This window comes from Panicum hallii, chromosome 3 (genome assembly GCF_002211085.1).
Source record: "Panicum hallii strain FIL2 chromosome 3, PHallii_v3.1, whole genome shotgun sequence".
Taxonomy (NCBI): Eukaryota; Viridiplantae; Streptophyta; class Magnoliopsida; order Poales; family Poaceae; genus Panicum; species Panicum hallii.
Genome location: NC_038044.1, coordinates 18,509,036 through 18,526,616, shown reverse-complemented (window position 1 = coordinate 18,526,616; position 17,581 = coordinate 18,509,036). Strand labels below are relative to the sequence as shown.

The window sequence follows — 17,581 nt, the reverse complement described above, 5'->3', positions numbered from 1 at the left end:
ATGATACAAAAGCAGATTATTCAGTGTTGTGCCATAGAAACTAGAAAGAAAATAATTGGAGAACTTGGTGAAGAGCCCTTTGTAATTTTAGCAGATGAGTGTAGTGACATATCACATAAAGAACAACTAGCTCTTTGCTTGCGTTATGTTGATGCTTCGGGAAGGCCATGTGAGCACTTTCTTGGAGTTGTTCATATAGATGATACTACCTCTTTGTCACTTAAAGATGCAATTGAAGCTTTACTTGTTAGTCATGTCTTGACTTTGACACGAATTCGTGGTCAAGGTTATGATGGGGCTAGCAACATGAGAGGAGATATTAAAGGGCTGAAAACATTGATTATGCAAGAGTCACCTTCTGCTTATTATATCCATTGCTTTGCACATCAACTCCAACTAGTTCTTGTTGTTGTTGCCAAGGGAAATAATGACTGTGTTTGGTTTTTTGATCAAGTGTCTCTCTTGCTGAATATTGTTGGAGTCTCTTGTAAGCGTCACGGCATGCTTCGAGATGCTAGGATTGAGAATCTCATGAGAGCACTTGATTGTGGTGAACTTGAAACTGGAAGTGGATTAAATTAAGAGATGGGGTTGGCTAGGCCCGGTGACACTCGGTGGAGCTCTCATTACAAAGTTGTATGCAACATCATTGCTATGTATCCTATAATCCGTGAAGTTCTTTTCACTCTTGGAGAGGATACTACTGTTAGAGCTGATTGGACAAAGATACATACCATGCTTGGTGCATTTGAGTCATTTGACTTTGTTTTTTGTTTACACTTAATGTTTACTATTCTTGGATACACAAATGATTTGTCAAAGTGTTTGCAAAGAAGGGAGCAAGATATTCTTAATGCAATCACACTTGTTAAAACGGCAAAGAAAAGAATGGAACACTTAAGGAATCATGGTTGGGATCAATTTCTTGATAGGGTCATTTTATTTTGCAACAAGCATGGTGTCCAAGTTCCTGCTATGGAGGATAATTATGTGCCTTTTGGAAGATCTGTTCGGTTTGTTCATGACCAAAATAATGATGACCACTTTAGAAGAGCAATATATATTGTGGTCATTGATCAAATTAGCATAGAGCTTGCTAGTCGGTTTGATGAAGTTAATATGGAGTTGCTTTCTTGTATGGCAGCCTTTGATCCTTCCAACTCATTTGCTTCATTTGATGCACAGAAGGTACGTAGACTAGCTGAGTTCTATCCCAATGACATATCAAGCACTGACTTGCTAAAACTGGACTTCCAACTTGACAATTTTATTGATGTCCTAAGAGAAGATGATGACTTCAAAGACCTACACAATCTTGTTGATCTTTCAGTTAAGCTTGTTGAAAAAAAGACATAAGGTGTATGATGTTGTGTACTTGCTTCTCAAATTGGTATTGCTTTTACCGATGGCAACAGCAAGTGTTGAAAGGGCATTCTCTGCATTGACTTTTGTGAAATCTAAATTGAGAAACAAGATGGGTGATAGTCTTTTGGATGATTGTCTTGTCACGTACGTTGAGAAGGACCTTTTTTCTTTCAAGTGGATGAAGAAGACATAATTCAAAACTTTCATGGACTTGAGGAAGCGTAGGCCAAATAAGAAGATATAGTCTTTTAGTATGTGTAAGCTTGTTTATGCATCTTTCGCACTTTTCTAGACCATATTTTATTCTAATGTATGCAACTTTCGCACGTATTGTTGAATGCAAGACTTTATATGCTATTTACCGAATTTTTACCGAATTATTTACAAAACTATATATGCATTCTACTGAATTGCATATGAAAATTTTGTTCCGGCATACCCTATACAAAAATCCTGGCTCCGCCACTGCAATGCCACCTCTATAATGATAATAACCTTAGACGATATGGATCCCTTATTCAAGCTGCTAATGGTTTGGTTCGATACCAGTTTTTTCAGTTTGGATTTTGAAGTGGCTGAGATTGGTTCAGGGGGATTCAGTTGGCGCAGATAAATATTTTGGTTGGATTTGGACATTTGGTTCATAGCTGAGATAGGTTTGGATCAGTTTGTATTGGTTTCACTAATCTCAGCCTTCAGCTTTCACACGATGAGGTAGGTTAGGGCCATTCATTCACGAATCATCTCTCCGCTTCAGTCTCCTCCCGTCCTCCACCGCAACGTCGTCAAGGGTGCACGCAGCTACCAGGGGGCTCGCCGTCATCGCACCTCTCGTTCGCGATTTGCCGCCGCTACACGCGTTCAGCAGCAACGAACCTCCTCAATATTGGACCGGAATGGCTCGAGGAAGGGGCGGAGCCGTGGCGCCGTCTTGTGGTCGCTCTTCTCGCCCAGGCCTCCCAGTGTCTCAACGCCAAGCAGACGAAGAACACGCTGTGCAAACCCATCACGAGGAACTGTTCAGTTTGGTTTTAGGTTGAAAACGCCCGCAGATTGGTTTGATTCAGTTTTTCGAGGTATGAAGTTTGGTGTGGTGACAGGTTTGATCGGTGAGGAAAACAATTTGGTGCGGCTGTGGTCCGCATCTCAGACCATTAGCAGCCTGAGTCCCTGCAGCCACCATCGTAGTCACGTCTTATGCCCAATCAGAGAGCGTTGGATTCTCGGAATAATTTTCATAGTGCCGTCACATCGGATATTTGGACACTAATTAAAAATATTAAATATAGTCTAACTATAAAACTAATTAAACTAATTGCGTAAATGAAGACTAATCCACGAGATACATTCATTAAGTCTAATTAGTCCATAATTTGGTAATATTGTGCTACAGTAAACATGTGCTAATGATGGATTAATTAGACTTAATAGATTTATCTCGTGAATTAGTCTCCATTTATACAATTAGTTTTATATTTTTTTCCAATTAATTTTATAGTTAGCTTATATTTAATCTTCTAATTAGTATCAAATATCCGATCTAAAAACTAAAAATTAGTCCTGAACCTTACTAATATATTTTGTAGGCGTTACAACGCCTGTCCCCAATGAAAATGTTGACCAAAACCTCCGACCTCTGCATAATATCACTAGAGGACGATAGCTAGCAAGTTGACACGTTTGATATAACTGATCAATGTTCAAGGGCAAACATAGAGATTAGATAGCAATGAAAGTCAATGTCCCACGTGGATCGTAGGATATTGCAATAAGAAAAATGGGGAGATATTTAACTTCAGATATGAATGGCATAGCAAAATGTGTTGAATGACAATCTCAAAAGACTAAGATACACTCTTAGCCTTTCTTATTAAGTGTGCACATACAATCTCGTTCTAGGAACAAAGATTTGTTTGGTAGAGCTCTCAAAGCACCTCTAGGTGATTCTAGGGGAATTCTATCAAATATTTTTCCTAAAAAAGTGATCGTAGACTAATTTTATTGAGTGATTCTTTAAAAATATACGGAGGGCTAGGAGCTTAAAGGTGTCCGCCCTTGTTCACTTCCACATAATTTTTTTTTTCAAAAATTAACCCAGAAAATATGCACGGAATCATATAACCCTTTCCACGTCGAATGAGAAGTAAAAAGAACTTTTACCAAACTAGCCGTAATTATCGCACGTGTCTTCTCGTCACCTTCGACCAGTCCACCCGTTCCACGTATACATAACAATCGTGATCATATATTTGATTATCGAGACGAAGACCCGATCACACTCGCAACGTGTATACCATCAAATGGCCCGAAAAATTGACTAATCAGCCACTATCCTTAACACAAATGGCAAATCACGAGCCCTAAACTAAAAAGAAGGGGAAAAACCGCAAATATTTCCCGAGCCGAGGACCTGCGCGCGAAAGCGACCGGCATCCCATCCGCATCCGGCTCCGGCTCGGCTGCTCTCCTCTCGGATTCCCAAACGCCAAATCCCATTCCCACCTCCCCACGCACCGCGCCGCTCGCTGCCTTTCGTCAACTCCACTCCTCTTCTCCCCCGCGTACGCCTCCTCTTCGCCGCCGCCGTCGCAGCAGCAGGTAGCAGCCATGGATGAGGAGTACGACGTGATCGTGCTGGGCACGGGGCTTAAGGAGTGCATCCTCAGCGGGCTCCTCTCCGTCGACGGCCTCAAGGTGAGCGCGCCGATAGCACGCTCGCTGCCCCCAGCCCCGGCGCGCACGATCCGCTGCTTCCGGGCTCGGATTCCGTGTCCGCGTACCTACTCAGTGCTTCAAGGTCGCTTTCATCATTATTAGGAGTGGACTAGGTCTCTGGAGCACGCGAGCTCGTAGATCGGGAGCCACCGCTCGATTGATCTGGCCGTTGCGCTGCAGTTAGATGAATGCTTTGCTTTGCTATTGCGTGCCGACCTATAGTGTTCGTCTACCTACGTATTGCACCCGGGTGTCCCTAGAAGCCCCCGACTAATAAGCCCTTGGTGGATCCATAGTGGGCAGCCATTGATCCGTGAAGCGAGTGAAGTCTGAGCTTATACAGGTGGAATTCTCTAGATCGGGGTTCCGAGGCGCTTGCTGAATTGAGAGGTGGCATCTAATTCTAGTGTTTGCTGGTTTTTTGGTGGAATAGTATGTATTAAAGCCAGATGAGAGGGAGAAGAGTCTTTACCTGAAGGAATCCTTTCATTTAATAGCACCTTATAATGGCTTGTGTTGGGTTGCTTGCCCATGCTTGCATCTTTCTTTAACCAACCTTTTCAATTTCTATGTTGACCTAATAAGTGGGGTTCACAATTTTGTCGCACATGCACAGCTGGCAACATGTTGCTTCCGCAAAAATGGAAGCGACGATAGAGGGTTAGGGTTAGGATTTCTGTGTTTCCAAAATCACCCTGACCTTAGGCCTCAGCTTCAGGGAGTAAGCTGGGAGTGCTGGACTGATGATGGATAGCGGCGCACCTGTGGTAGTGGGGCAGCAAGGGTATTGCTGACCACGGGTTTGCTGTTAAGCAACTGGTCTGAAGCGGGTAGACTGGGTCAAGCTTGGGAGCAGTCTGGCAGTTAAGGCATAAGGCAAGGAGGTGGCGGTGACAGTAGTGGAGTTGTAGAGCGCCCCAGATCGCAATCAACTGCAGATGGTATCAGCACAGCCTGTGGCAGAAGCTACCCACAGCAATGGCACACTGGAGATGGTTTGCGCGTTGCACTGTGAGATGTCAAGTCCCCCGTAATAAGTGAGCTACCATGACTCCAAACCGAGGAGGATGGAATCAAAAAGTTCCTTTTGTGAAAAGGATGCCTTTCATGAAAATGTGAACCCTTAGATCTTAAATTCCATATAAATGCTCTGATAACAGCTTTAAAGTAGATGTATAATGAGAATGCAGTATGAGGAGTCAATTTTAGGCAAATACAGCAATGATATCTGGCAGTTGCCACAACCCCTCACAAACACATCTCTCTTTTCTCTGTGCATTATATGTGAATGCATTAGTTGAATTATTATGTGCCCACCTGGCCTTTAATTACTCTTGAGCCGTATGCGTTTTCTAGAACCTTATAGTTGTTCTATTTTGAAATCTACATGTAAGTGTTGGAAATTACACTTTTGAGGACACCATTATGGACGTGGTTGCAATGATATTGTAGGTGTTGCACATGGATAGAAATGACTACTATGGAGGAGATTCCACTTCACTGAACCTTAACCAGGTAAGCAGCTCCTACTACTATTGTTTAAGTACTGACAGTTCTTGATTTGTGGATCCATTTCTTGTCATAACAAACTTTTAGGTTTTGCTGGAAGTTTTACACTGTCACACTTTTCACTCACCTTTTGGGACAGCTGTGGAAGAGGTTTAGAGGGGAGGACAAGCCTCCGGCACATCTTGGTGCAAGCAGAGACTACAATGTGGACATGGTCCCAAAGGTGCAACAGTCTTATCCTATGCAAATATCTCTATACCTTTATTAGCACAGCTAATGTATGCAGAAATGCAGTTGAGATTACATAAATATAACACCAATGACCAACCACATGATCGTGCATTGGTTCTATCTTGGCGGTAAAGATTTGTAGTCTTTTTTTGTGTGATTTATTTGTCAATTTTCGCTGATTTAGGCATTCAGAGAACTGCGAAAATCCCTTGCCGAACTGCTTGAAAAAAGAAGTCTGCAAAGTATTCCTGCTAGATTTATGATTTGTTTGTTAATATTTTATACCAGTGTGTACAATAATTAATTTTGTTGCTTCCTTGTTAAAAAAAACTGTTTCTGTTATCAGTTTATGATGGCAAATGGGACACTGGTTCGAACCCTCATCCACACCGACGTGACAAAGTACTTGTCATTCAAAGCAGTTGATGGGAGCTACGTTTTCAGCAAAGGGAAGGTAGTCTCTTCAGTCTATGTTCTCCTTTTATTTTTCATCAACATCACTTTTCCTTAATTTTCTGCAGATGTTTTAGGTTCTTAGATCTAGTGGGGTAACATGCCTTTCTCTGTTATCATGTTCAATCAGATTTACAAGGTCCCTGCAACTGATATGGAGGCTCTCAAGTCCCCCTTGATGGGCCTCTTTGAGAAGCGCAGAGCAAGGAACTTTTTCATTTATGTCCAAGATTACAATGAAGCTGATCCAAAAACCCATCAAGGATTGGACCTTACTAGGGTGACAACTAGGGAACTTATAGCGTCAGTACCTTTGCTCTTGTTGCATTATATTGATTCCATTTTCAGTTATATGCCAGCACTCCAATAGACCAACTGTAACACCCAACCCAATTTGTCTTAGATATTCCTAGTAGTGTTGGGGACTTGGGATTGGCACCACGTGGGCACGTGGCTAATTTTGCACCATCAGAATAGCATAATGCTCGAATAACCCTTTTAGGTAAATGAAGGTGTGAGTTATGACTTACCTAGAGTATTACAGTGTCTCACCAATATGATTTTCACTACAATTTTTCGATTTCATTGTAGACAATTGCTTAGTCTTGCATCTTACTTATGAACCAAATTCATTGTAGTTAGCAACAAGGTTTTTTCCCTAGTGGCACTCTTGCTACCTTCAGGGTTGTGCTGCTAAAAAATCTGATGTGAAAATTGCTGCCTTTCAGATTATACCATAGATAGCATTTAACCTTCCATATCAGTGTTTCAAAGGCGTTGCCTAGTCGTCCGGGCGGATCCAGCTCGCCTTGGGCAATAGTCACGCCTAGGCGTCCAGGCGTACCCAGCTCGCCTTGGTTCCTTATCGCCTTTAAAACACTGTTCCATATGTTGTGAAAAATATATTGCTTGTGCATGTTGCTCTTGAGTTCTTATGTAAATTTTGCATAATTTATGGGTCCATGGGCCACATGTCTGTGATGCATTTTGGGAATGCAAAATTTTGCAATTGCAAATAAGGGATTGATCTGTTGGGCTTACCTCTTTCTGGTCAATAAGTAACTCCATGTTTCCATGTGTATTTCTTCAGAAAATATGGTTTGAGCGAAGATACAGTGGATTTCATTGGGCATGCACTTGCTCTTCATAGAGATGATCGTTATCTTGATGAACCGGCACTTGATACAGTGAAAAGGATGAAAGTAAGTTTTGGCCAAAGCTGATTCCTAATTATTGCTACAGATAAACTTGTCATGGTGCTCTTGTTTGAATATGCTGGGTTTAAATAGTTCAGTTAAATTTACGTGGTCTGTGCTTGCAGCTATATGCAGAGTCTCTTGCACGGTTTCAAGGAGGCTCACCGTATATTTATCCACTATACGGGCTGGGTGAGCTACCACAGGTCAGTCATAATTCAATCTATTTATCCAATACATCTCAAGTGGGGATCATGTTCCGTGTTGATTATACAATGCTTGTTTTTGGCTACAGGGTTTTGCACGTCTGAGTGCTGTTTATGGTGGTACTTACATGTTAAATAAGCCAGAGTGCAAGGTCTGCTTTATTTCCTCTCCTGTCATGGCTTGCATAATGTGGATGGCAAGGAAAAGCTATCATTTTGACCTGTGTTTGCCTCATTTTTATAGGTTGAATTTGATATGGAGGGGAAAGTGTGTGGTGTTACATCTGAAGGTGAAACTGCAAAGTGCAAGAAGGTGGTCTGTGATCCTTCGTATTTACCCAACAAGGTGAATACTCCCTATTTCCATAGTGTAAAAGGGTTATTTGGTCATTATGGTGCCAAATACTTGTATTTTGATAGATGAAAAGCTAATTTACTGCAACTTTGTGGCTTTTTCTACCTCAACAGGTTAGGAAGATAGGTAGGGTTGTACGCGCAATTGCTATCATGAGCCACCCAATCCCTAATACAAATGAGTCTCATTCAGTTCAGATTATTTTGCCACAGAAACAACTTGGACGCAGATCAGACATGTGAGGCCTTCTCTGATGCTCAAATGTTTTTCTTTTCATTAGTGCACACTTGTATTGAATGGATCATTATGCTTGCCCCTTTTATGATATTTCTGTCCGTATTCTCTTTTTAGGTATGTTTTCTGTTGCTCATACACACACAATGTTGCGCCAAGAGGAAAGTTCATTGCATTTGTGTCTGCAGAAGCCGAGACTGATAATCCCCAGTCTGAGCTAAAGCCGGGACTTGATCTACTTGGCTCTGTAGATGAGATATTTTATGATATTTATGACAGATATGAACCAGTGAATGAACCATCTCTTGATAATTGCTTTGTCTCAACGGTAAGATTTGCAATAATAATAACAAAATGAACGTTAAATTTCGTTGCTTGGACATTCTACTGAATCTTTGTGGTGGTTTCTCCTTGCAGAGTTATGATGCCACCACACATTTTGAGACAACTGTGACAGATGTTCTTAACATGTATACAATGATCACTGGAAAGGTAACATGCATTTCATCTTTATTTTCTTGATTGGACTGTAGGTAACCAGGAATAGTCTTTGGTTAGTCTAATGTGCGAAAATGTTAGCCAAACACTTAAACCTCATAATTGCTCTTAAAAGATCTGAAATGCCTTTATGCTTTTATGCCAAAAACACATATATCTAGATTATATTTCCTCACGTGATCAGCTGTTACATTTGCTGAGCAAAAAGTCTACCTTTGCGTCATTCTTTTAAAGATTGAGTGAATCTAATCACTCAATGCACTACTTTATGCTGCAAATATGGATATATCCTTTTGCATCCTAACTCCGCTCTCATTGCAGACGGTTGATCTTAGTGTGGATTTGAGTGCTGCCAGTGCTGCTGAAGAATACTAGATTTCTCAATCATTACCTCATGTTCATCAAAGAAGCGCATCGCCGGGGACAGCACGGGGCAAGCTTTAATGAATCGCTAGTCTAAGTTTCTTCCAGACCAGATTACATCATGTGTTCTACTGTTCTACCCAATGCCTACTGGATACTCTTTGCTAGCAGTATTATGCAAAATTATTGTCTCAAGCTGATGCATGGTGGTGGTTTAATTTATTTACTAAAGTTGATCGAATGGTGTAAAGCCTTAAACAGTGAATGCAGTGACAGTGACTACCATCATGGCTTTATGTGATGTATAATATTTAGTAAATTTGGATGTCTAAATATTTATGCTGTCGTCTTCTGCTTGATGTTATCGAGTGCCTGTTCTATTGTACCGAATGAAGTTAGTTTCAGCGTCACACACTCATGTTCTTTATGCTGTCTTCTTCTGCTTGATGTTATCGAGTGCCTGTTCTATTGTACTGAATGAATGAAGTTTCAGCGTCACACACTCGTGTTCTTCAAAGATTTTTGGAGCATCCATTCCAAAAAAAAATAATTGGTCTGGTGTGGCAAACCACACCCTTTGGCTCTTGTGATGGAGAATTGGAGATATTGTTCGCTGCAGGTTGTGATTTTTTGGCAGAAGTATGGCGATTGAAATTTTGAGGCACATTATATGGTGTAGAAACATCTGGTCTCGTTGAACTCTGTTTCTAGTTTACACAAATTTGGTCAAAACTAAGCCTTTGTTGCTGCTGTTGGTGTTGATGTTGTTACTTATCAACCACAGATTTAGAGCATACGATTGCTCAATCAATCTGCGAAGCACACAACAGATACGCTAAATTGTTGTCTCAAGTTCATCCGATGGTGGTTGTTTTACTAAAGTTGATCAAATGGTGTAAAGCTGTAAACAGTGACTGCAGCGGCTACGATCGTTGTGGCTTGGTGTGATGTATCGTTCAGAAAATCTGCATGTCTGGCCTTTCATTGTTGTGCTTTTCTCCTTGATGTTACTGATGAGTACTGTCCGAGCTGCATGATGCAACAGCATCCACTGGTAAAAGTTGGAGGGAATTCTCTATTTTCCATCCGAAATCAAGCTGGTGTCCTATTTGCCACACAGAGAATTCTCTCCACAATTTATGTGAGTTTTAGCAAGATGTGCAGGTGGCAGAATTTTGTGGCACGAGGTATGATGGTGAAAGATTTTGGCTCTTGTTGATTTTCTGTGGCACTGGTGGTATGATGTTGGAAAGTTCAGCTCTTGTTGAATCAATGAATTTTGTTCCTACCTTACCCCAACTTGGTCCCATCAAAACCAAAGGCGCTGCTGCTGCTGCCATCAGTCTCGTGCGAGAATCTGAGCGCTGTCGTGCTGATCTAGAGTGATCCATTCTGATGTTACCACTGCGCAGCCATGGTCATATTTGCAACAAACTAAAAATATGGCATCATCATCAAAAGTGTCAGGTTCATCGTTCATGATCATCTGAGTAAGTTTCGATGCAGATGACTACTTGTGTGACTACAGATATATCAGCACTATTTATGGCTGCTGTGAGTGGCTATCAGCGAAAATTGTGTCCCGTCTATGCCTTGCAACACAGGAAAACTACACATGATGCGAGCCATTGCTGTGGAGCATACAGCAAAAGCTACTACCACTTCGTGTTTCCAACTGCCTCATTGTTCTTCCCCAGCTGCCCATTTCACCATTCCAATACTAAGCCGCATCGGCGCCGTCTCCATGCATGGATTCGACCGCGGAGTGGCACTCCCTCAGCCCTGATTTCTTCTTGGCCTTCTCCGCCCAGCCCAGGACGCCCTGCTGCACGTGCTCGTTGAAGATCTCCTTCTTGTAGTAGCTCCCCATCTTCGACCACAGAGGGAGACCGTTGATCAGTGTTTTGAGGATTACAATTGTATACGATATCGAAGAAGAACACCGATGACGCACCTGGGTTACAATTGCATACAGAGGCAGGGTGCTGTAGCTGCAGAGAAGCTGGATGACGACCCTGCAAGTACAAGGATGGGCGCAGGAGTCAGAAGAACACACTCATGTGTTGTTGCCATCTTTATTTCCTGCGAGATGCAAGAAACTGGAGGCCATGCGAATTACCCTAGAACGAGCCTCGGCACCAAGAAACCGACGTGGTCCATGAAGCAGGAGTGGAATCCATAGGTCATCTGGAAAAAAAAGGGAAAGATGATAGCCGTTACACGACGAACGAACGATGTTGTGTTCCGTCATGGCATCTGAGCTGAGCACACTTTGGACGGAGATGGTGTGTCACAATGGTTGCTTACCAGTATCCAGAAGAAGAATGAGAGCTCAAATGCGTTCTGGAAGAGGATGAAGTGGATCAGGTGCAGCACGATTCGTGGCTGCCCGAACCAGAAGTGCTCGTCTGATGGCTTCACAACCAAATCGCCCTCGACCGCCGTTTGCTTCGTGGCTACATCGTAGGCAAGCTGAGCGATGATGTGCTCCAGCTTGGTGCCAACAGCCAGCAGAAGCTGCAAGAAGTATGCAAGAGCAACTGACTGTAAGGACCTACTCCTGGATGCTAAGGCAGTGTGGTCAAGGAGAATCATTCAAATCATGATTTTGTTTGTTCGGACTATGTAAAAGGACTCTGAATCAACATGCTATCTATGTACTTACAACAAGGGGGAGAAAAGCCATCCAAAAATATGTGTGCCAACCTGCAGATTGACAAAATGGGATGAGTTGAAGTACTGAAATATTACTTCGAAAGTACTTTTTTTCAAAGGTTAAAAGGGCAAACTGGTTCTGCAAGAAGATTGTTCAGGACCAGTAGAAACCATAGAAGTTTTTTTTTTCCGTAAAGATTGAAATGTAGATTTACCATTGACATTCAACAACAGAAATATCACCACAAAGATCCACAAGCTCCAGCTGAAAGGAGATAGAAACAGTATGGTCATGTAAATAAATTGACTCGCAAAAAAGTATGGTTAAGTTTATTAAAAGAATATATAACACTATTTGGATTACCTTGTACTGACTATTTTCTTAAAATCAGACTCTAAAGCTCTCATCATGTATCTATGGAAATCAAATTTTGGATTTCCGCGGCAGTGAGTCTGCAACTCAAAAGAATGCATGTTTACATACAGGGAAATTAAAAGACACAACACCAGCTAGAAATCAAATGATGCTTACCATGATAAAACCAAGACGCATTGTGGTGTAGTCTGATTTAGCTACTGAACCATAAAACTGCTTAACAAATGATTGCTGTGAAAAAAAAAGGAGAAAAGAAAAGGCTGATTAGTTCACCAACAGACTATATTCTGCAAACATTAACTCACTAATACCAGCTGAATTACGATCCTACAAGTGCAAGGATGGATGGAGGAATCAGAAGAACACAATCATTTGTTGTTACAAGCAAAGGGCAGAGCACGTGATGTCGTCATGTCGAGATGAGAACGAGAAGAGTTCGGCGGGCCGGCAGCCAGTGACATGCTTTGGCTGCTAAGCATGTTCTATACCAGCTATAGCCTGTAGGGTTTAGGATGGGCGGGTGTTGATGCATGGATGGGCTTCAGCTTCACATGGGCACTGACATGGGACGTTACTGTCACACGTATCGGGCAGCGGAGCCAGAAACACCTGCGCTGTGATTGAAAATTCTTTGCTGCTTCCTTGTATTGTTCAGAGCTTGATTAACCTCTTCGTGCACATCCCAAATTCGGAAATTCCTATTCTAGAGTAGAGAATTAGGCCCACATTTTTTCAGTTAAGGACAGGACGATGATGCTGGTGAGCGTTACGCTGTGAGTTGGTGATTATATTGATCTCATCGCTGGGGATAAAGAACAGGGCATCATCTCGTGATTTAATTCAGCCGTCACAGGATCGCCCAAAAATTGGATCTCGTTGGCCGCATGCAAGGGAGAAAGACAAGGCTACCCTTTGAAGGTTATGTAATTATCTAAGATGTTTGCTTGCTTTAAGATTTGTGAATTTTTTTTTTTCAAAAGAGGGGCATTGGTGCAGATCTCATAAAGTAATTGGCTCAGCTGCACAGAAAAAATTGTGTACGCCAAACTGACAGCTCAGATAATACAGAACTACGAGAGGAGTACTCCTTTTGGATAGTGACGTCGTCTATAATTGTAGAACATAACAAAACTGTAATACTACTAAACTAGTTTTCAAGACAGACCTAATCGTACCATTTTCAAATGTCTTTTAGGGAAAAAAAAGTATGTACTACTATAGTTTGTTTTTTTAAAAATGAAATGTCACTTTTTTCTACTACAGAGATTATATATGCAACTTTGTATAGTATACAAAAAAAAGATATGACAGTTGAGAACGTGAGTGCATTACTTACCAGCCAACACAATGTCAGAGAATCTTTGCCAATCCCCTTGTAATGTTCTCTAATGAATGAAAGTTGATGCATAGGTAGCACCTTCTTAGGTCCTGCAGTTTCATAGGAATTTATAAGATCCACAACAAATAAGCAGATCTCTTTTCTTGTGACAAGACAAACATTTGTTTTCCTTGAGAAGAAAACAAACGTGTCACAAAAACAGCTTTTGTTTTAGGATCTGTCCGTTCCTGTGTTAACGGAACAAAAAGGCTGCTTCAATTCAAGCCACAAAATATGAGCAGCCAGCCAGATAGGTCCTGATAGATACCGTTTCCTGCATCATTGTTTTTCTGAATTTCCTCCTCCCACTGCTTCCATTTGTGTATCTGAGTAACAGATAAACACAGCACGTAATCAGCAGCCGGCAAGAGCAACAAGCGTTCTGCGCTTAACCGCGACCTTTTTACCTTTGCACCTCCCAGAAGCATGGTTGTAGCACTGAAGAAGACATGCGCCACAGCCAGAACAAATATGAAGATGTGCAGCTGATGCAAGGCTTCTTCCGACAGCAGTGGAACTTTTCCCTGTCAAAACAAATCACAACAGTTGTTTCTACACACAGTTACACAATAGATTTGTTGTTTACTTGATGTTTTCCAGTAAAACATAGACAACACATATATTTATTTGCAGAAAATCCATGTATGAATGATGAGTTTTTATCTGAATCGCATGGTTCAGTCCAGTCAGTTCACCTCCTTCTGGCAGAGCCCGGCCTCGGCTCCAGCCCCGCCCTCGCTGAGCACCCGTGCCCTGCTGATCCCGGCGAGGATCTCGGCGGCGCTAAAACGAGCGGCGACCCCTGTAGGCTGGTGATCCCCTGGCCTCTCGCACGGGAGCATGTAGACCGTCCAGCTGGGAGGGATGCACGTCCGCTGGATCGTCCCCTGGAACGCCGTCATCAGCAGGGAGATGAACCCCAGAAGCATCAGCTCTGCATCACACCAACAGAAGAAGAGCTAAAGTTGCAGTCATCTCTAGCTAGAAAGAAGATGGATTTCTGTTTCCTGTCTACCTTCTTTGACCTTGAGGAGGGCCTCGTAGAGCGACCTCTGATCGTTCTTCTTGAGCGTCTGCAGCATGCATGATGCCCATCGGCGTCAGCAGGAAAACAGCTGGCAAAGTACTCCGGCCAGCCCAGAGTTTACGTACCTTGCCGAGGTGATGGAGGCCGCGCTCGGCGGCGAGGGAGATGAGCACGATGATCGAGCAGACCGCCGCCACGATCCACGTCGGCGTGAACTGCAGCGCCGCCTCCTCGGCCTCCGCCATAATATCGTCCTCTCCTCTCCCTCGCCCCGTCGATTCCTCCCAGCAAAGGCTGTGACTGCGCGCGCTTCTCTGCTGTTACGTTCGTTTTAATTATACCGTCTGAAGCATGAAGCACGTGGAGCCGTCGCCAGACTACTTAGGTTGTTCGCGGTGGGGCCCGCGGTGCAAGGCGTGAACGGAATCGAAGAGCTTTCAGGTGGGCCCGGGAATATATGGGACTGGTGGACGGCAGCTCACGGGAGAGAGGAGCCTAGCCGGTATCTGTATCTCAGAGCTAGCTTTAAACCGGTGGTGGATGCGATGCGACGGTAAAGGATGAAGTTTTGTTGCACGGCCACATGCATCAGAAAACAAAATTATTTTCTTTTGCAAAATACAGCTGTACACAAATACGTCCACATACGCTTGTATGTTCTACTCCTATAAATTAGATCCACAAATTTTAAAATTGACGAAGTCACCGTATACTCATACGAATTCATTTCAAAGATCACATCCTATACCGCTAAAAGATAAAGCTGAAACTTGTCAATGTTTAAAAAAAATGCAAGATGAATTTATTGCCAACAAGATCTTAAATTTTTTACAAGCTACTTCAGATTGCTTTCTTACACATGTCGTTTTTTTTGGAAATGTCTACGTGTGACTTTTCCCAAATTCTGTTATATTTACCCTGAAAAACAACCTTGCCAAAACAATGTGTGGACATGAACAAACGAGTATAAATCTTAGCAAGATAGTGTTGGATCCTGAACGAAAGATATTTTCTAGTATATATGATGTTCATTTTTTCCACATTGTACGCAATGATCTTTTGTTTTTTTAAAAAAATCATTTTTTTAGTTAGAAGGATCGGAAGGAGATATGTGCACACCACTGTTACTAAGCGCACCTCGTATACTCCCATGGGTACATCGCATATAGGACCATCCTAGCTAATTCACATGAGCTAGACGGCAATGTTGTACAGCGGGTTATAAAGTTTAGCAGCAGCTTTTTCTAAAAACTATAGAAAGCTATAGCGGGATATAGCGAAAGCTAAATCATTTAACAGAATGATAAAATAATCAATAATTATATATAAAATTATAAGCATTATTGGTCTCTTAACTGCCCAACGATGCATATGCTACATTGTCTAGGGTCCACACTACGTTCATTTAGTTGTATCGGTTCTTTTGACTGCGTCTTTGAGCGAATCATACCACTAAAATCTACTAGCAATTTGATATTTAACGCTGCTAAATCTTGGACATAAAACCCCTTTAGCGGACGTAGCGGACAAATGTTGCATAGCGTAGCGGTAGATCTCCTAAAAAGTTAATAGCGGGCTATTTCTTAGGGGGATTGATATTTACTATTTAATTTAAATGGAATCATGTGACTGCATCATATCTAACGTCATGTATTTGTCATAAATGCAGTTGTAAGTGGAGTCTTGATCAAATATATTATCCTGTGATGAGATGCATGGAACCAATGAACTTGCATTGTTTGCTGGAATTCACGTCTTAGACTATTGTACCGTAACAGACTTTGATCTCTCTCATATTAAGTGTTGATCTCTCTCATATTAAATATCGACTATTATACTGTAACAATTAGAGTAAGAAAAGTCTAACACTAGCTAGGTCAATGCCAACAGATCACTTTGTTTTCTCTCTTTCATGTCATATGCAGGTTATCTTTTACTAGCTAAGAATGTTAGGACATGTACAACGGTTAGACATCGACCGTCTACAAGTATTTACCATATCACACGAGTTGTTTATTAATCAGTTTGCTTTTCAATATAACTCTATACTAATGAATGATTATATATACAATAACACATATAATGCTTATAGTGCTGTCTGTAAAACATTCTAAGTTTTACTGGCTTCTCATGGCTTTGCTCTCTAGTAACTAGAGAGATTGATTTGGTAATTACATGGAATTATGTGATGACACCATCCTAAGTATGTCATGCATGTCGTATTCTTTCTAGGTCCTCTTTTTATGTAGTCTTGATAAGTTAGCCTGATGACTGATGGGCCAGGATAAGCTATCCGGTACGGTCAGAATTAAATGGTAGTTCACAGCTATGCTCATCAACGAACTAGCATTGTTTGACGGAACTCAAATCTTCGCGATGGATGCCTTCCAATATATTAAAGGACTACTGACTTTTTTTAGTCCTTAAACTAAGAAAAGACTAAATCCTCAGTCACTACAAGCGGACTCTAGCCTGGTTGGCTAGCTTTTAAAGTGAAGCTAGCAACTACAGTTCGAATCTCCGTGTGCATAAATTTAAATCATCTCATATGGCTGGAGTTAGAACCCTCAGTCACTCCAAGAAGTCTTTGCTTAGTCCCTGTTAGGTAGGCCACGTTAATTGGTTTAAGAAAAGTGTTCTCATGTCATCATTTTAATCATGTTAATAGAGGTTAGCATGTCTATTATGTATCTTTCCATTAATTTTATGTACAAATGCATGTGCCATGTTCGGTTGCAATTAATTTGAGGGAACACAAATAGTCAACCGATTGGTGATCTATTCTATGTCATAAGAAATTTTAAGCCAATAGGTACTCGATAAGTATAAGAGTAGACAGAACAACTAATCCCATGTCCACAAATATATGAGTTTCTTATTTTATACTCCATGTCTGATGGGAGAACACTCTACATTTTGCTACTAGTATCTTGTGAAAAAAATTTAATTAGCGGGCCAGTCAGTGCATTAACCTGTCTCCTCTCATAAAAAAACAATCAATTGATGATCTGATGCCAAGC

The 17,581-nt window shown here is 41.7% G+C and overlaps 2 protein-coding genes across 3 annotated transcripts; one reads left to right on the top strand and one right to left on the bottom strand.

Annotated features, from left to right (window-relative positions):
* The first annotated feature begins 3,828 nt into the window (after positions 1-3,828).
* Positions 3,829-9,489, top strand: LOC112884345 (guanosine nucleotide diphosphate dissociation inhibitor 2). The gene is made up of 13 exons (XM_025949725.1): positions 3,829-4,059; positions 5,533-5,595; positions 5,729-5,812; positions 6,167-6,274; positions 6,404-6,576; positions 7,364-7,475; positions 7,595-7,675; positions 7,765-7,827; positions 7,920-8,021; positions 8,144-8,268; positions 8,382-8,592; positions 8,682-8,756; positions 9,084-9,489. The coding sequence occupies exons 1-13, from the start codon at positions 3,973-3,975 to the stop codon at positions 9,135-9,137; spliced, it is 1,338 nt and encodes a 445-aa protein (XP_025805510.1). The 5' UTR covers positions 3,829-3,972; the 3' UTR covers positions 9,138-9,489.
* Positions 9,490-10,560: 1,071 nt separating this feature from the next.
* LOC112884343 (MLO-like protein 1) lies at positions 10,561-14,901 on the bottom strand. Of its 2 annotated transcripts, XM_025949724.1 has the most exons (14): positions 14,687-14,901; positions 14,550-14,607; positions 14,230-14,468; positions 13,942-14,058; positions 13,803-13,860; positions 13,493-13,584; positions 12,313-12,387; positions 12,145-12,233; positions 11,996-12,045; positions 11,791-11,831; positions 11,433-11,642; positions 11,245-11,312; positions 11,080-11,140; positions 10,561-10,995 (listed from the first exon to the last, which is right to left on the bottom strand). In XM_025949724.1, exons 1-14 carry the CDS (start codon positions 14,804-14,806, stop codon positions 10,846-10,848), a joined length of 1,428 nt encoding a protein of 475 aa, XP_025805509.1. In that variant the 5' UTR covers positions 14,807-14,901; the 3' UTR covers positions 10,561-10,845. The 2 variants fall into 2 exon arrangements, with proteins under 2 accessions (XP_025805509.1, XP_025805508.1); XM_025949723.1 differs by having other exon boundaries at positions 13,803-14,058.
* Between the last annotated feature and the right edge of the window lie 2,680 nt (positions 14,902-17,581).